This window comes from Gnatocerus cornutus, chromosome 10 (assembly GCF_029298725.1).
Source record: "Gnatocerus cornutus isolate USDA-ARS CGAHR chromosome 10, icGnaCorn1.1, whole genome shotgun sequence".
NCBI lineage: Eukaryota > Metazoa > Arthropoda > Insecta > Coleoptera > Tenebrionidae > Gnatocerus > Gnatocerus cornutus.
Window position 1 is genome coordinate 6,274,724 of NC_142242.1, and position 20,616 is coordinate 6,295,339.

At 35.0% G+C, this 20,616-nt stretch overlaps 1 protein-coding gene across 4 annotated transcripts; it reads right to left on the reverse strand.

Annotated features, from left to right (window-relative positions):
- Positions 1-3: 3 nt before the first annotated feature.
- On the reverse strand, positions 4-20,071 carry LpR1 (Lipophorin receptor 1). Of its 4 annotated transcripts, XM_088047317.1 has the most exons (13): positions 19,818-20,070; positions 13,819-13,944; positions 4,517-4,639; positions 4,345-4,467; positions 4,065-4,291; positions 3,746-4,010; positions 3,443-3,694; positions 2,479-3,353; positions 2,231-2,429; positions 2,091-2,162; positions 1,841-1,953; positions 1,636-1,791; positions 4-726 (listed from the first exon to the last, which is right to left on the reverse strand). In XM_088047317.1, exons 1-13 carry the CDS (start codon positions 19,909-19,911, stop codon positions 682-684), a joined length of 2,670 nt encoding a protein of 889 aa, XP_087903443.1. In that variant the 5' UTR covers positions 19,912-20,070; the 3' UTR covers positions 4-681. The 4 variants fall into 4 exon arrangements, with proteins under 4 accessions (XP_087903443.1, XP_087903442.1, XP_087903444.1 ...); XM_088047316.1 differs by having other exon boundaries at positions 3,443-4,010; positions 19,818-20,071; XM_088047318.1 differs by lacking the exon at positions 2,091-2,162 and having other exon boundaries at positions 3,443-4,010; positions 19,818-20,071.
- Positions 20,072-20,616: the final 545 nt, after the last annotated feature.

The following is a 20,616-nucleotide window of genomic DNA, read 5'->3' on the forward strand; positions in this document are numbered from 1 at the left end:
AAATATGTATTATACATATATTTAAATTGTAATAATTAATTACAGAAACAAAAGGAAAATTGAAGATGTGATAAATAACCTTAGACAGTACAAATGTAAATTCCTAGAAAATTCAAAAGGAATACAAACAATATAATCACAGAATTTTAGAGCTACATTAGTGTTATGTTTGACTGAAATATACAATTTTTTACATTTTGATTTATCGCAGGAAAATAGTTCACAAGCTTAATATCGTGATGTAATAAATAATTTAACAATACAAACATTTCTAAAAAATTTAATATATACAAACAGGGGCGAAAATAGATAAATAAAACTGAGGTACGAATTTGAACAAATAACACGGAGGGGGGGGGGGGGGGGGTCAAAATATGACTATTAAAATTACATTGGCTTGGATTACTCGCTAATACAATCTTTGGAGACAAATTAACCATACCTCAAATCTCACTCACTCTAGTTTCAGTCGTTAAAATCCCATTTTCTCCTGAGATCACACACTGATTAGTTCAAATTTTTAACAAAACTCTGTCCTGAAAGTGGAATTTTAACAAGTCGCATAGTTCTTTTATGGCGGTACAATAAACACACATCTACACAAACAGAAAAGATGACTTAAATAAGTTGTCTTTAAATTCACTGTAATAATTGAGCACTTTGAGTAAAAAAATTCACTGTTTAAACATTGTCATTTGGGTTGGCACCAGTCAGAGGCTGTTGGGCCTGAAAAACATAAAGAAATCACAAGAAATTCATTAAACTCAAACACGTCGGTGAAGACTAATCTGTGTACTCGCAAGAAAATAAAAGGCAATGTTTGATGCGAACAAAAAAGAAATCTGTTCCTCCACTAAATTGGATCCAACGAAATCTCGTTTGCGTGAAAAACGAGTTTTCGTTTTTAATCTATTCTACACCGCACTAAATCCATACAAGTATGTCGTTAGTGCGGTAAACGAAAACACTACAAAATGCCCATACTCACCAAGTATCGAATTCATGACGCGTGAAACAAAAGAAAAAATACTAACGATATTTGAATGATGCAAATGGTTAGAAATGACGTACAATTCCTTGAAAGAAAGCAGTTGCTGGTCAGCAAATGATTTCTTCAAACAAGCATTTGCTATATTAAGAGTTACAACTAACAGACTGTTATATTATATATACAACAATACAACAAGTTAAAGCACACATACATAAAATTTTACTACAAATGTTATAGAAGGTGTAGTTTTTAATTCACAGCTTAAAATAAGCTATCATGTTGGCACAGCGTTTTTATCAATAAAGTTGATTACAAAAATATTAGTTTGCAATCCAGTTAGAAGCTAATACTGATGGACAAGAATATATTACCTATTAGTAAAAATGTTACGCTATTTAACACTTTCAAGTCTTCAGTGCAGTTTTGCACATATTTTAACCTAATCAGTAATTCACTTGATTTGAGCATGCCTTTGTACGAAACTGTTTGAATTCGAGTCAAATCTATACTGGCTTTCAGTTTCCAATGGTGTAACAAAAAAAGTATGAATGACAATCTCATGCAATACTGAGTATGTTAAAAATAATTTAATGGACTGATTATCTGGATGTTATATTGTTATAATCCAACGTCAGAGCTCTTACCTCTTCACCTACTGTACTTAAATACGGCCGTGACTGCGGGTACTGATTTTTTTCTAACGAAAACTGATCTTCCGTTGTTTTACGATACACAGGATTATCGAAATTCATGGATGTCATATTACGCTTTCGGAATCTTTGGTAAAATATGTATATCACCTAGGAACAAACTGTTATTTCAAACACCAAATTAAAGTTACCCACTTACCAAACTGATTACGACTATAACAGATAATGTGATACCGATGGCTATGATGGCAATTGTGCCATCGTCTGCGGTTTCAGGGACTGCGTTGGTCGTATGCGATTTGTTAGTTGTACCTAAAATAATCCACGATTAGAAATGATCCACCGCAACCAACCCGAAGAAAAAGGAAACAAGCCAAAAAAAAGAAAAAGCAAAAGAAACAGAAAAGAAAGACCATCACCAATTTCTCAAACAAAAACGTTTTACTCACTCTCTGTGACAATTTCTGTCATTGATGAATAATCTGTATACGTTATAGAATTTACGGTGGTGGTTAATGACTCTGTTAAATAAATACAACAAAATAAATGAAACAAATCAATAAAAAAAAATCAAAAGTCATAAACCTACCGTCTTGAACACACGTTAAGCCATCTGGTAACATCCTCAGATTTTCTGGACATGCACACGAAATGCGTGGAGATTTTGAATTTATCTGAGGAGCTGGGAGACAAAGATGAGAGCAGTGACCGTTAACGGCTTGGCAGTGGTTTTCGCCATCAGGTTGACGGTACGGGTGGTATACGTGGATAACCATAGGATTTTGAATCTGCAATGAGACGTATATACATAAAATCATCCACTTTGAAGAGCTTTACCATTTCCGTAGCTGTAACTGGTTGTACGTCGCTTCCCGTAAATTTGTTGGCTCTAAAAACGGCCGCTTTGTCCCAGTCGGTCCAATATACCCAATCCTCAAAGGTAGTAATGGAAAATGGATGTCTTAAAGAATCCGGAGAGAACAGAATAAGCCGTCTGTTTCTACCATTATAATCACAGGACGAAATCACGTTCAACTTGGCGTCGACCCAATAGACCCGTTTCTTTACTAAATCCAACGTTAGACCGTTGGGCCATTTCACGTCATATGTTACAATAGCTTGCCTGTGTGATCCATCCATTCCCGACCTTTCAATTTTAGGATCGCTGCCCCAGTCTGTCCAGAACATCCAACCTTCAAGAGGATTAAGCGCAAGCGCTCTCGGTTCTTCCAACACGTCTTTGATTAAAACTTTCCGCATTTTCCCATCGAAATTCGCCAGTTCTATTGTGTTCTTTCCCGTGTCCGTCCAATAAATGTGGTTGTAAATCCAGTCTACCGCAAGACCGTCTGATGTCGTTGTATCGTTACTGATCACGACAGACCGCTCATTCCCTTCGTCTATTGGGGCTTTGTAGATTTTTTTATCTGTAACGTCGCTCCAAAAAATCATTCCGGTTCGAAAAACGAAATCAAGAGCAGTCGCTGAATTCGTTTCATTCACTATACTCGTCATTTCATGGTGATCCAAAGATATTTTGCGGATGTCTCGGCGGCGGGCGAAGAGCAGAGAGGCGTGGCCTTCAATAGCCTTACATTTGGTCAGGTCACGAGGATCTCGCATATAACCTGCCTGGCAGTCACATTTGAAACCGCCTTTATCATTGATGCAAATCTGAGAGCAGCTTCCTGGGATTTCACATTCATTTATATCTGAAAACGCGCGATTCGGAAATCAGTTTCTATATTTATAATTTCAAATAGATTTTGTCGTAGTTTCCCTAGAGCTAAAGGAAACTTACCTTTACATGTTCTGTTGTCCACAAGCTTGTATCCATGGTTACAATCGCAATAAAATGACGATGGAGTGTCGACGCAACGTTGTGTGCAACCACCATTATTTTCATTACATTCATTAATCCCACATCGACCTACAGGCTCGTCCTCGCCATCGGGACAATGCTGACGCTTATCACAAACTTGGGAAAGGGGTATACAGTTTCCACCCCCACAATCGAATTCCGTCTTAGGATCACATTTAGGGACTGGAGCGCCTGTCAACAACAAGTTTACAGAACATTTACGTAGCGACGAAAAAAACTCACCACAATTGAGTTCATCGCTGCCATCTGGACATTCAGGATGTCCAGAGCAATGTAAATGTCCGGCAATACAAGTGCGGTCTTTACATTGGAACTGATCTGCTCTGCAGGTGATATTCTGACAATTGTCAGGCGACTCGTCCGAGCCATCCGGACAGTCTCTTGTGCCGTCGCAAAGCCACCCTTTGTGAATACAAGTCAAGCGATCGCTGCATTCGTATTCCTCAGCCAGACAAAACGAGCTCGAACTCACGATTTTCGGACAACCCTAAAAAACACCACTTTGAATTGAAATTTGAAGAGTTTTTTTGAAATATTATACCTGTTCGTCTTTCCCGTCTACACAATCGTACTCTCCATCGCACCTCCATTTAAATGAAATACAGAAATTTTCGGCGCACTGAAATTCCGAATCTGGCGAACAAGTCACAGGCGGACAATCTTTCTCATCCGAACCATCACCGCAATCGTTATCTAAATCACAAACCCATCTCTTCTGTATACATTTGCCGTTTTTACAAGTGAATTCATCAGACCTACAAGTCTCATCTGAAACAAGTTCCATGGTTAAAATAATTTTTCAACTATGTTTTAAGACTTACTGCACGCTTTTTCATCACTACCGTCAGAGCAGTCAGGGTTGTCATCGCACATCCAAGTTAATGGAACGCATTCACCTGACGCAGAGCGACATGTAAATTCGTCCACACCACAAACTTTTTTTTCTATAAAATCAACGTCAACTTTTTAAACAATCCTGGAAAATCTACTTACGGCAAACATGCTCGTCTTCGTCGCTACCGTCGCTACAGTCTTGTTCGTGATCACATTGCCAATGGCCTGGTATACAACGTCCGCTGTTGCATCGGAACTCGTTTTTTGCACATGTTGTGTTTTCTGAAACGCAAACGGAGAGAACATTCAAAAAACAGAAACCATAATATAAAAAACAGATGCTGGTAGTCAAACTTCTCCGAGTTTTAGCCCAAGATTCATCCCGAAATTGGCGATTGTTCCCGAATTCCCCGCTCCATTGTTTTAACTCGATTGACCGAACTTTTATTTTACCTTGGGGTCACACCATGCCCCAATAAATGAAATGTTAAATAAACAACAAATATGTTTTCGTACACATGTTTCTAAATAACATTAACAATTCTATTTCGGTAAAAATAAGCAAGATAAGAACCAAAAAACTGTTGCCGACAGTCCTGTCATCCCTGGCAACAAATGTGAACAAACTAAGCCACGTAAGTAAATATTAAAAAACTGACCCCTGTCAATATTCAGTGAACTGTTATTTTTCTGATACGACAATCAGCAAAGTGTTTACGAATTGGTGGTCCAAAATCAATCTTTCACTGCCGATTTTAATGGAATTTGACACGGCAGGTCAAGTTAATTCATCTAAGGAGACTAAATGTTTGTCGCCAGATCAAGACTATTTGAGATAAATTAAAAATATTAACGCTACAAAATCAATTAACTACATTGACCCGAGTATCTTAATTAGTTAATTTTTCGTAAATATTCGGACGAATTCTTCAAGGATAAATCAAGGTCCGGTCAGGAAATTTCCGATCATACGACAAAATTGTGTAACAGCCCATTTATTTCTGCTTGAAATGGGAACAGTTTCACTGAAAAACCAAGAAAAAGTGACCCTACAATTAATTTAACACACCCTCAGGACCCTGGAAAAGATTCCGTTTTGGGATTAATACCGTTGAATTTTTGATGATCTTGTCTTTGTCGCGTCTGGTAAGCTAAATGGCGCTTTGTTGGTCGCCTACTTTCACAACAAATGTATTAGCAACAAAGGAGAGATTACGGTCATTTTGAGCGTGATTCGCATGTGAAAGTGTGTAATTTCTATGTACTAAAACGATGCTTGACAATACCGTGTCGACTGTATTTACACGTTTGTAAAACATAAATTAAGTTAATTAAAACCTCGAAACAAAACCATATCCAGTCTCAATTTAATTAGAATTATATGGTTAATAATATCGCTCAAACTGCAAGAAAAAAATCTGGTTATGAAAATCACGACGTTCGAATTAAAAGCTTTTGCTAAAACACTCGTGTAAAAGCTGTGTCAGGCTTATTACATTACAGCAGTTAACTGAAGCAGCAATTAGACGATAGCGCCAGTAGTTAAAAACTGACGCATAATTCCTATTCTTCTTTTAATGTATATAATTCCTCTTAACTTAGCTCGACTACCAATCGATTCGTTGGTTACACTTTAGCTTAAACGATCAAGTAATTATGAGGAGTAATTACAATAATTATAACTAAAGTGGACCTTTGTTTTCCAGTAATCAATTAATTCGTGTGTTAGAAGTCAAGTGATGTGCTCTTGATTTTGTCGGTTTATTTATCCTTGGGAATGTGACAGCTGACAAATCGCTCGGCCTGACATTCATTAATTCGAGCACGTTTTCCAGAACTTGCCGATATTGTCTTTTATATTTTATAAATGTTTAAAACAGGATCGTGAATCGTTGAAAATTTCAAATTTCATTTTCTCGCCAGTTAGTTCATCTCATATCATGATTTATTTAGTTCAATTTTTTCGGCGGTAGTGAATGATTTTTTTTTATTAAGCGCATTGTTCGTATAGACCCAGTGTTCCAAACTTTGGACATTACCGAAGTTCCAACAAACTTTTTTAAGCAGAATATTGACCAGTGATGGAAGTTCTTCCCTCTGACAAGGATACAATCAGTCCCCGGATTCCAAACCGAAACATGTCCTTGACAGTTTGTCACAAGTTTAGCGAATTATTTAATTAAAACGAACCCTCAAAAAAAAAATTAATAAACTGATACCTGATCAGTGTTTACTGGAGAGAAAAACCGAGTTACAAAAGAAAAATAATGAGAGAACATCGATAATTCAAAATGTTTAAAGAGTCGATAAATGGCTTAATCGCAAGCCCTGGAATCTGTAATTATCAAACCCCCGTTTTCTTGAACGAGCTTAGGTTAAACTGCGACCTGCAATTTGAAGTTTTTTCGAAATTTTGCTTTGTCAGATAAATAAATCTTAGGATACGAGTTAAGTTTGTTAGTCTTCTTATTTGAGTCACACGTCTTGCTGACACGGATGTTATTGTATAAAAATTGTACGTTCGGAAGTATGTGCCTCAAACTTCTTAAAGTTAAAAATACTCTCCTCTAGATCAATATTTCCGAGCCCTACATATCACACGTTTGAAATTAAGTTTATTATGGCACTTTCACGATTTTTCTATCGAGGAGTAAATTTTAATATCCGAACGTAGCCTGGAAGTTCTTCAAAATAAACATGAAATGCGCAGCAAAGTAAATATTCTTTCTGTTATTAAAGTTTAATTAAACATTACGAAAAATCGATCAAACTCTGCACTTTTCCGTAGAAATTTTAATTTCAATTTCGGATATTTGCAGTGAGCACGAATTGTATGTGAAAATCGAGCAATTGATTTTCGAACAAAACGTGCGCTCTTTGACGAACACCCAATTGCAACGAACTAGTCAATCAAATCAAATACGATTTAATTCCGATTTATATTGAGTGTATTAGCTTTTTTTTTATCGTCATAATTGCTCGATAAGCACGCTCGCCAGGAACTTTTTCAGTTAATTAATTTGTACGTTCACGAACGTAAAAAGAAAATTTTTCTAGAAAAAAAGAAACTGTTCTATAGTTGTACGTATTTCCAAAAAGATGTTTAAAATTTACTTTCGAACTTTCTCTAAAGTTTCCCTACGAATGTTCATGATTATTACTGCGGCATCAAAGACCTTTCTATGCAAAAAAAGGCAAAAGGGGTAACTTATTTATCTTTTTATATTTATATAATGTAGCACCTTACAAGAAGCAAGATAAGCAGTTTCTCGTGTTGGCAGGAATGTTTTCCAATTGAGAAAAATCAGCAGCAAATGTTGTGATGATTTTGGATATGTTACCTAATGTGCATTTTATTAACCACCGTGTTCTGTAATGTTGTGCAGCATTACGTGATTGATTGTAAATATAAGGATATATCTAAATACCTAATTACTGTTCTACTTTCATCACTTAACAGAATTTTGTGATAAAAAGTATCCCGTTTTACATTAGATAATTCACCACTCGCTTATCTACATAAGGAAAATGGATATAAGTTCGTGTTATTACTTGAGGATCTATTTTCTAGCCTCCAAATCCACGACCTCTTTCGCCTTAACCTTCACACAATTATTATTGCGTATAATAAGTGAGAAACCTTTGACCCTTCGCGGAAGCAAAACCACATCGATATCGATGCCGAAAGCTTCTTCTTGTTGTAGAAAACTTTTGTTTTAATAATTCGAAAGAAATAAAAAGTGCTTTCATCAAAACGACGCCGCATCTGCTGGACAAAGGAACAAACGGAACTTTGATGTTTGTTAGACACCTCTGACGACCCTATCGGGCGCTCGCCACCCTCAACTGGTCTGTGTTCACTTCACTGTTTCTCTACGAATCCTTTTATCTACCAGAAGTACATACTTTTATATCTACACCTGTTCAGTCACATTGCAATATCTCCGAGAGAAATGTAATATCGGGTGAATAGAAATAATAATAGAAACAGTAGTTAATTTCGGAGAATGGAGCGTTTTAATTAATTGTCTGCACAAAATAATCATCTCATGTTTTTTGATTGGAAAACAACAACAAAAATCGGAAATGGCGTTATCGGCAAAATTGCATGTGTATTAAAATACGACTGGAAACGAATTGATACAAGCTTACGATTTATAGAAATTCAATTTATAAGCGCCCACAGATGATAAATCATTTATGGAAATTTTTGAAAAAAATAAACAATATCACTCTTGCTCCTTGCAACATATAAGGCTAGAAATATCATATCCTAACATATTGCAAAATTTGATAAAGAAAGAGGACTAACCTTCGACGAGGGCTGTAACAACGTAGAAATTGAGAAGGCCCACGATGGCAATTTTGATAATAAAATCCATTTTATTGTCACAAAATGTTACTTGATGTGCACACCACGAGAGTTGTCAGGAATTTGAGTGTAGATGTAGAGTACTCCGGTTCTTGATGTTCTCCCTATTACTATCAAACCGATAACATATTGACTCGCTTCGCGTACATCAAGTGCAGAAACATAAGCTGAATGGTCAGTATAAGTGGTGCATTGCATTTCACAGCCTGGGGGCCCTTTTTCGTATCATATCTGATGTAATTCTACAACTTATTGACTTGACAATTTGTACACAAATCCACGTGGTGCACGTAATTTATGACATCGAGTACTACCTGTATCCCTTGTCATCACCGACAAATACAAGCTTAATTAGAATTATCAAAATCGATGCGTAGATTTCTAACTACGCGTTCTTAATTTAGGGTCTTAAAACTTTGAAGAGGTCGTATTATGGAAATGTGTTAAGGCGAAGAGATAACAGATTGCGCAGCGCATCACGAAATAGACAAAATTATGTTGTTATTGTTTTGCTAATAAGTATAATTGAATTTTAGCCTTTTTCGGCGTGTCAGGGTCTTTGATTAACGATGTAATTCGCAATAGATGATGATACTCTAAACGCAGCTTTATGCTAAATTTCTCACGAATGGCGACACGAAATAAAGGATGAAGTAATAAAACAACAGATAACCATATGATAAACAAGTATAATCTTCTCAAACAAAAAAAAAAAACAAATTTATATCTCAAAACTACCGAGCACCAGAATTGATTTATCCTGCCATTTTTCACACGTATTTTCGAAAACGCACCCAAGTGCACTTTGCTCCTTGACGTCGGTATCAAAGATCCTGCTCAAAATACACCACGGAAAGTCAATCATACAAGTGCCAAATTTTGAAGAAAACTCAAGTTTTTTTCGAATTTAAGTCGTTTTACAATCCTACTTGCAAAATTGGAGGAAAGTTCGCTTTTACGCTTTTTTGAATTTCAGGCACTTCTGGGAAATCTCGTACTAAATTTCCGACTTTCAAGTTCCGGAAGTTCCTGTTTTATTTATTTTAGACCTACCTCCAAATTAACCTAACAAAATAAGAAAAACTACACTGCGGTTATAGTAGCGAAAATGGGAAAGTTGCATCATTCCGAGTTCATCGAATTCGTTTTCAAGGCGAAGCACGATGCAGACGGCAAATTATCTTTCTTTTTACCTTTTAACTAGAAGCTGATGCAACCGAGAGACTACGAATATCAGATAACGGCTACACATAATTATCAAAAAATTATAATTACAATACAAAGGTTTATAATCACAAATAATTACGCCTTTTTTTCGACGGAATTTCTTGCAACTTTGAGGCCGCTTTATTACGTTAAAATCATAATTCCGGATATTAATATGGTAATATTTGCGTTCAATTATAAGTGTAATTACACGGGGATAAGAATTTAGTCCAGTTTATATACGCACATTCTAACGAAATTGTTGCGAGAAAAAACACCCTTCGCAATGAAGCGATTTAAAATTTAAATCGGTATCTCTGAGACTCACTTGTTGATTAATTTGCTGAAATCCTAATTTGACGCCAATTATGTGTTATCCCTGACAATGTTTTTCTTTTCAACTCATTAGAGGGTGTACTTTTATTTTCCCTGTGCTATTTTCTTTAAGCACTTTAAATACTAATCAAGTTTTCTTGTTGTCTTTCCCAGTTAAATTCAGAACCCTAAGATAATTAGCCAAAAGTTTCGTTCTAATAATCCTTCATATTTCCCAGGCGTTCGATTCATTTTGGCGAAAAAAAAGTTTGAATTTGTTTCTGCTGCGAAAACTCTTACAAATAACTCCCCAGCTTTATTATTTAACAATCAGATGCGTTAATCCAACCAAATTAATTAAGTTAAAATTATGCCTGGTGAATTTTGAATCAGAGAACAAAGCGATTGTCCTCATGTTCGCTGCTAACTGGTATCGTTCCAAATCTATTCGCCTAGACATTGAAAATCTGATAAAGAAACTTGGATTAATTAACATTTACGGTTAATAGTTTAGAATAAACAGATTTATTTCCGTGTTATGTCGATCCTGTAATTTAATTTATACATTGACTAATTACGAAAAACTAAATTTCCGCTCTGGCATTTCATTACATTAGCGTACCCAATTATGAAAGTTTAAATTTTAAAATTTCAACTCCAAAGATAACGCTATTAAAATCGCAAAGTAGTTCATGTTTTGTCGTGTTTATTTTCTGCATTGTCAACAACAAAGTAATTGTCTTTCACAGTTCAATTACATATGCAACCAACTTCGCTCTTTGCCGTACTTGTTGCCGTAGTGATTACTCTATTAGCGATTAATTATTCACCATTGGCGTACAAGCGTTTTCAAATTTAAATTCGTCTTTCGAATTTTCTAAAAATTCTCACAGTTGCAAAATGTCGAGGTCACAAAAGTTAACCTGCGAAATTCAGGATTTACGAGCAGCGATCAATCGATTGTTAGAAAAATCTGAAGCGGGAACCATATGACGCATTATTTGCCAAGTTTGATGATTTTTTTCTACGAAACTTGTGCCGCTTTTATCATGTAATCGAAAGTTTTCACGATAAGGATTTTCCTAATCAATAAAGGCGGCTGATATTAAAGGCATGTCTGAAAAATTGTAAGCCAATTTCAAACTATCTACGAGACTATTGTCTTTGACAAAGATGGTATTATAAAACAAACAACGCCACGTGACTTTCAGGTCAATTATCTCAATCATGCGAGGTATTACGTAACATAATCAAACATGTAAATTATGCGACGTAGATGTCACCCCTCTTTACCACCCCATTCTCTTGTCAAATGCACTGAAACATTTATTGAACTTGCAATATTAGATTATTAGCATTTATCCAATCAGCAACTTACTCAATTTAATAAATTTCGTGTCAGTCTTCTAATTTTGAAATTAGATTTGAGTAAGAAAGTGTTCAGTTTTCATTTTGCCCCCAAATTAAATTTATCTATATCAATCATCGTTCCCGAATGATGGATTAAACCAACGAAAAAAAAATCTCGAACAGAGCTGAAAATAACCGCGCATTTTTACGTAGTGTTAATTTGTATTTTTTATGAATTGGGAATGTAAAGTGGCCCAAGTTGAGCAGTGCGGAGAAAGAACAAAGAAAAAAAAACGACTGGTTCGCGTTACTCTTCCTTATCTTCACACCTTTCTTAGCTTAGAAAAATAATTCCCCATTCCGCGTTTATTTGGATTTACACGCATTCTGGGAATTCCAACTTTTTATCCAATTATGTGACCAAAGAAAGACTACACGGGTCATTTACATAATCGGGCTTTTCCAACAGTCGGAAAACAGATCATTTCACTCATTTCATTGGCCGTTAATCAACAAGCTCATTGTCGGCCATCTTGGTTCCCCAAATGCAATTCCGCTCCGGTGCTAATTAATTTGACTCAAAATGGCGCGTCTCTGCCATATATAATTAATGAAAACTTGTGTTAATTGTATTATTCGCGGCAGAATAAATTAAGCATCAATAATTTAGGCCGTAGCAATGTTAGACTACATGTTTCAATTTAAATCGAGCGAATTTAATGTTTATTAACTATGACAGCTGTGTGGAAAAGGTCAACAAAGTCAAGTACGGGAAACATTTACTAATTCATCGAAATAAAAAGAGACCACCACTTGATGGTGGAGGTTATAAGAAAATTCGATGGATAAAAGACACGACGTCTCTCTGACAGGTAATTTTATGCGGAAGAGTTTTAATTGACTGCATCCCACCATGTTAATTTCTTAATTGAATTAACAAAATCAAATTGTGTTTCATCAATAATTCGCAAACTTCACCCTAACTTCCACCGAAAAAACTTCCAGTCGACGTTCAAACACTACTGCAAATTGTACGAACCCAATTACTAAACTACTCCATAATTAAAAAAGTAAAAGTTGAAATTTTCTACCGAAAATTACAAGTTTCAATTAAATTTAAAACGACTTTCCAAGAGATAGAACTCGATAGATAAAAACACAAAGAAACGCCGAAGCCGAAAGTTTTTCTTCATCACAGTTTTAGTACCTTGAAATCTTTATTTACGCAAATATTATAATGTTTATTTACACACATTATGTAAGTAATTTCCGTTGTTCAACAAAAATAGTTCGGCATTGGGCGGTAAAAGAAATTTTGCAAGATAAAACTACGTATTTAGATAAACTGCGCAATTATCTCCGTATGTTATTTAATATGATCATTGTTTATTGAAGTACGAAGTTTATCATTTCACAAATAAAAACTGCATTGTATTTCTTGTTGTTTCGCTTTTTAAAATAAGAAGTTACTATTCGCGATTTATCCCACACGTTGACTCTTCCATTCCAATGTTTTAAGATTACATACTTTCAATGCAACTTCAATTTTGCCACGAGTGAGGATGATCCTGGATCTCAAGAAAATGAGAAGTTCGAAGGAGAAGCTATTACAAGGCCATGACTTCCAATTGAGTTGTTTAAAATTTTGTGGGAAAACGTTTTATTTCGCATTTGCTGATATTTATTTTATCGGTAAAAAATCCAGATAGTGGATTTAGCTCGTCGTCAGCAAGCTTTGTCTGTCGTCTCTGAAGTTTAAGTCAACGGTTGTTCGGTGTAATAAAAATGTCTACGTAAACAAACTATTCAAAGCTTCATTTTATAACACCTCCCAAAAACATCCTTATTTAAGTTTATATTTAGGAATGTTTATTTTTTACGGAAAATAGAGAATTTTAAGGATTTTCTATGAACGTGCTTCTGAGTCGCCTTTCAGTCTCAATCCGATGAATCAATATGGGAAAAATCTTAACTTCGCTGGAAAAGCGCACTTGGCACATAAAACATGAACGCATAAATAAAATTTCTTTCAGAGATCGGAAAAACGGAACGTTCATTGTGGCTATTAAAACTGAACTTAGTAATCAATACCACCACCCCTTTAAAAACTTCGTAGTGTCCTTACAAAACCGAGCATTTTAGAATACAGAATTGGCCCTAAATCGAAACGAACTTGGCTATTTTCCCATGAAAATAAAAAGGAATAAAAGGTACTTACTTGGGCACTGCTCAATGCCTTCGTCGGAACCATCTTCGCAGTCGTCATCCCCGTCACAGATAAACGATATTGCTATGCATTTTTTATTGGCACAAGTAAATTGTCTTAAGGAACACGGCACACCATCTGAAAAAAAACCATTTCTGGTAAATTCAAAACCGCATTTTTAAACAGAAAGAGGAAAAACAAATACAAAAACCGACCGCCTGTCCGCTCTAAACATACTCAGATGACAGACTAATTAAGAAGTTTAATTAAGTACATCAATCAAAAACGCTATTAATTTTAATCAAATGGGAGCTAAATGCAAATTTCGAAGATCTTATTAAATGACAATACTGCACTAATTTTCAGCCGGTGCTCGGAAAATCTTATCTGATTTATGTAGTAATTCTGATATTTTGAGTGTTTATACGATTAAATTTACCAACAAAACAGACTCATTTCAGAGGGAAAGGGATCCCTGAAAATAAATTGAAACTGTAAATAATTGGCGCATCCACCATTTTTATAGCATATTTAATTTTTCAAATTTGCCTTCATGAATATAAACCGAGATCCAATCATAGCCAAATTAAATATTTTTTTATCAAAGAAAGTTATTTTTAGAGCCGTCCTTTTATTGTCTGGAAAATTCTGCGTACTTACAGACTTTAATATCATGTAATACCCATCATTCGATTCACGGGGGAGTTGAACCGAGAAGAATTATTACCGAAAAAAGCAAAGCTTCCATTCTCATATAAATGGAAATGACATTATTAGAGCCAACAGGTATTGTGTCTAAGTTAAACAATAATTTTTTTTCAGTAATATTTCATGAAATATCTGGAACACAAATACAACAAGGCGAAATTGTTTGCCAGACAGATTTGTATTGGTCACAGCCAGCAAATACTTCGCCTGTCGTTTTGCTACCCTCATATATCTCAAACTGTGGAGAACAGCTTAGAATTTGAATTAGGATAAAAATTGAAAAACGAAAGAAAATCGCACTTTTAAGGTTGGCTTTCTAATACTAAAGCAGTGTATAAAATTTTAATCAAATTGACAAGGACTGCGACTTTCCCACAAATAAGCACAAAAAACTCACCAGCTGCAGTCGAAAAAAACGAATGTTTTGCGTTTACAGTGTAGTAATCCCACAGAATGTTATCAATTGTTAATAAATATTATACAATGTTGTTAAAATACCGCATTGCCAAAAGCGTTAAATAAATAATTTCATTTGAATGATAAACAATTCGGAATTAATTTGGTCCGAACAATATTCTGCAGATGTAGCGACTCAGCAATTTAACACTAGAATAAATAGTCCTAATCTGGCTAACTTCACCCCAATTATTGTCCATTCAAATTGCATTTCCAGGCAAATTCTCGCGGTGTCATCAGTGTCATTGTTTTTCGACGTCTTTTTATTCTAAAAACAACCTTATTAAATTGCATTGCGTTATGAAAATATAACACTGCCATCCATCAATTTGACGGGCAATTCCCGCCGTGTGAATCACGTGTCAGATTCGCTCCTGTTGTTTTTTAATAACGATTTTCAATAATAATGAGTTCTGAAACATTTTCCACGTAAAAGAAATTGGCACAAAATTTGCGTAGATTTTTGAAGAATCCAAATACATTTACAAACAATGTTTTCACAAAAAGTCAATGACATCAAGAGTGCTATGAATACGTTTTGTTGAGGTTCTGCTTAGGTTTTAGATTCGATTGTCGCCTTCTTAATTACACATCAATTTCCTGGAATAACCATTTCGAAATTCAGGAGGACAAGGGTAAAAGAATGCGGTTTCGCCGATCAATAGAGCACCACATACAGAATGTCGCATTTTAAAATATCTCTTGATCCTGGTTTCTTTGGAATGCTCTGATTATCCTTTTGAACATATGCACGAATTTTGAATCTTACGAGCTTAATTGTTCTTGTGTTGTTTCTGGTTCGAAGAATTCAATTACAATTTCTTTATGATGTTCATTAAATGAATGGGTTTCAAGTAAAATCGCATTATAACAAATCCCAGCGGAATATTTTGAATTTCATTTTCAGTTTAATCTTCGTCAATTTCAGCGTAAAACACGCCTTTATCAATTACACTTTTGAAATAATTCAACACAGTTAAAAATTCATATTTATCATAATTATTGCATGTTAAAATGTATAATGTAATTATGTAAATTCGCGATTTTTTGTAACTGTGGAATTTTAGAGCAATAATTGCGAGCTCTTATTAATATTCAGACAATCCGAATATACATAATAATGAAGGAAAAGGGTCAAGTATTTTCGACGGCTTCAAGTACTCGTGAGAACGGAATTTCGACTGTAGAAAACCTAAAACTATTTTCATCCGGAAAATTGCTTTCCCATTTCGAATTGAAGTTCGAAATAATTATCAATCCATCATAATTAATACCACTAAAATTAGCACAAATATTTTAGTCTAAAGCTCACTTCTACAAATTTTCATAATGGAAAAATAACATGCTTTATTTAAAAATCGATCAAACCCACGCGGAGATAAAATCAAAGTAGAGCGCAGTTTCCTACAAATTATATTTTAATACTAATATAAAATATGACATTGTCGTGAATTTAATAAAATCAACAAGAACCTTTATAATACCCATTAAAAGGAAATTGCAATACGAATTTATATCAGAGCTTTACGTTCTTATTAAAGCCTCTAACAAAGGAAGTTTGTTTTAGACTTTATTTCGAGCTATCGTTTATAAAATGGTTTCAATAATAACCACAAATGACAAACAAATTACAATCACAGTTATTTTCCAACCGTTCAAAATCCACCATCTGTTAATATCGACACAATCGCCATAATTGCTACAAATAAATCATGAGGATAATGAATTGCATTTGCTTCATTGTCAAGTACAATATTCAGTCTGCAAATCTATATCTCACGCTAATTCATAAGATTGTTAAATTATTACACAACAGATATCGAGAAAATCCGGTCATATCTCTAATTATTAATAAATTTGGCGAATCCACCATTTTTACGCATCTCTAAAATCAGTTTTAATTCCGGGGATATTTGGAAAAATCCTCGCTTCTGTGTAGGCATAACAAAGGAAGAAAAAAAATTTGTACAGAAAATTGAATTGGCGCATTCACCATTTTTCGTAAAGCTGGACAAAATCCAAAATATTGCGGGTAAAAAAATATCTGCATCCTCCCCGATTATAAATGACCTTATCTACTCAATCTGGACAGTAAAAAAATTCCATTTCGTTTTTTTTCTTAGTAATTTTCGCGATTGATTTTTTCACCAACTTCAAAGGGTCGATCGCTCAAAAACTAAAGTGCTGTAATGGTAGTGTTATTGATCACTAGTTCGTTCTCCGCCACTTTCGATCAATTTGGCTTTATAAAAGACACAAGAGCATGTTGAAAATGTGGTGAAGCGTGTTACTGAAGTAACAAGCTAAAACACAAGTAGCGCGTTGTGTAATAAAGTTTTATTTTATTTGATGAATTAGTGAACCTGACCGTTCATAAACTTATCGTAATAAATGAGGTCCACTGTTTAAAACCGTGTATTGTGTGATAACTTAACTCAATCCCGGCGGCTTAAAAAACGGCGAAGAAAATCCAATTTCATTGACGTTTGAGGTTTAATTCGCATAATAGACACAATAATCTTCATTATTAATGCTACTATTGGTACGATAGTGTTTCGAATTAATGTCTGGGTACGTCAGAGGGATTTAAAGTGAAGCGGGAAATTCAATTAATTTGGTAATCTCGTGGACGTGACCATAAACGAAATTCTAACAATGAGATTGAACGTATAATCAAATACCGGTGTTGTATTTTTATGTAATTACTATGCAGTTGTTCTCTTCTTGAATTATTCAAACCAAATCGGGTGTAATTAGTGTGGATCACATCACTATAAACTCAATTTAAGGTTGCATGAGAAATACATGTTTGTTCTCAATGTTTTTAAATGAAGCCAAGTTTAATATTTATGCTCACATTAATTTCGATTTAAGTGTAATTAGACATTTTGTATTTTCAATTCATTATGGTGTAGAAACAGTTTTAACTGCCCTTCGGGTTCACTTCAGTAAAATGAATTAGACTATTGAAAACCATCAAAACATCGTCGAAAAACAGAAATTAGTTACCTATCGGAACAAATAATTACCCTCACGATGAAGTGTGAAAATTGGAAACGTGTTTACATATAAAACAAATGTGAGTGACATTTTTTTAATATCAAAACGCGCGTTCTGGAAGTTGATAACCACGTTAATTCGAACACATTTCCACTCCAGAAAAATTATCGTTACCACAAATCCATACCACGGATAGTTTATTTCTCAGCTTGAATTTTATCGAAAGGTTATTAATTATAATGAATAATTACGCAAGTGTCAACTGCATTGTTGAAAATCGAGAAGAACCGGCGCACGGATTTTCTCGAAAACTTCCAATCTAAGTTTCCGAGTAACCCAAACGTAAAGACAATAATTTCAAATGGGTTTTATTACTCAGCTGATATGAATAATAATAAAACAAATATTAACGCTTTTATCTATAATTTTTGTGGATAAATTAGTTCCCGAGTGTGTTACCTCGACTTTATTCAAGCGAAGCGAATGGGCGATTTGGTTTTAAATTTTTTATTGTTAAGAAAAAACGAACAGTTCGGCTGTTAATTTAGGAATTTACATAGATACCCACTTTTGGATTCCAAATTGTTTGTCAGCTCTACAATGACTTTTTACTTGTGATTTTTTTTAAATTACTGTGATAATTGAAAACGTCTGACGCGTTGTACCTTTTACGCAGTAAATTTTAATAAATTTAACATCCAAGGAATTGCGACTTTGAATAATGCATGTAAATATTTTCTCGAGCTAAAAATAACGGCACGTTACAAACGAAAAAATACATCACCAATCAGGTTTCCCGACTGTAATTCAAATTTTCTATTCCCATTTAAAACGCAAAAAATGTCAAATTGTTTTGTTTATATTATAGAAAACAAGATGATTGAGTTTGAATGCAAATTCAACCGTAAAAAAAACTACTTAATTAGATCATGCTGATGTAGTATTATGAAGTATTGCTTACAAACAAAGTATTGAGTTCCATAGTATGTATTTACATTTCGATATAATTAAATCGGTTATTATTATGTAACGGTAGAGTATTTTTATCCACTTCGTAAATTGGGTTCGAAGCGAAAAATACAAGGAACAGTCACGGTTTTCCGCAAAAAGCTTGCTGTGCATCAAAATTTATAATAAATTGGAAAATATGAGCTTTTGTCTGCTGAAACTGCGCCAATTTTTGGAAATTTTAACGAAATAGCGGAACTGTCATTTTGGAGGTAAAAAACGTTTTATTTTTCGCGGGTATTCTTTTTTTTATGAGCGAAACTAGTCTTAAGAATAGTTAAATTATATTCAGTGAGTGAACCTAATTAAATTACGGTGCTTTAATGATCAAGTGCATTAACGACGAGTGCTTGAATGACAGGGTATAGTGCGATTTTAGACAACGAGGGAGCCCCCGAGGTGGATGAATATCCAACAAACTGCTGGAATTACACTTCAAAAGCAACATTTTGAAAATTAATGACTTTCAGAGTCATTTTATAGGAGCTCCAAATGAACTGGCGCGTTATTACCCTTTTGGACGAAGTGACATTATTTGCAATGCAGCCAGGCATTCAATTGGGTGTTTTGCACCCTATAATCATTAAAATTTGAAAAGAGGTGTCCATCTGGATAAACAATAAAAATTAAAGTCTCGGGCGGCATTCACTTAAGAATAAGCGACACCTTCGAGGCTATTTAAAGGTTATGTGTACGATTTTTGTGTGCACGCAGGTAGCACAGGTACACACATTGACGATCAGGTGATGTGACGTTGGTGCGCCATCGGACTGAATTAGCCCTAAGAAAAATCGCAAGTTATACCTCAACCCTGTGGGGGAGGCTCAGGCGCGACTTACCCTCATTTAACTCCGAATTGGCCCAAGAAGCACCGATTAGACAACACAAAACTAGACTAAATGCGAGTTGAGTCTCGCATATTCGCGGCAGCATTTTTGGAAAAGGGGCCCACACGTGCTTTACGACATAACCAACTTTTATAAACACCGACTATAGTTAAATCTTAGCAGAGGAACGTCTGCCGTGTGCGAGATCCACCTTCATCGAAGACTAACAGGCTCTGAGACTGCGCAACACCGCCCTGCTACTAAAAGCTCAGCGGCACAATTCAAAGGTGTTTTGTCTAACCCCACCATTAGCGATACGCGATAATGGATGCGTTTTTACCACGACAAAAAGTACAAAAAGGGCGCCCATCAAACCAACGTTCTTTCCATAAACAGTCCAAACCATGAAATTTTCGTTTTGGTCAAACTTCACCTCAAAGATAAGAGGAACTGTTTTCCATATTTTTTTGACCAATGGGAAGTGCGAACAGCAGATTATTACGGAAAATGATATGCTCGTGTTCACGTTCTTTTTGAACACCCTTCGACACCTGATTTAATTCCTTAAATTCCGACCTTTTGAAACACGACGTTTTTGTATCGATCGGTTTCCTCTCATTTCTTCAACCAAACTCTTTAGTTTTCAAAGTCATTCTCTGTTTACGTCATATTTTTCCTATCACAAAAGAAAGATTTATAAAAAGAAGAAGCCGAGTAACAATGATCACATTGAAGCCTCGCAGTGACTACATAATTACGCCGAATATACAGTAGAATCTCGATGCCATAGTACGTAATATTCGCTAGAAAT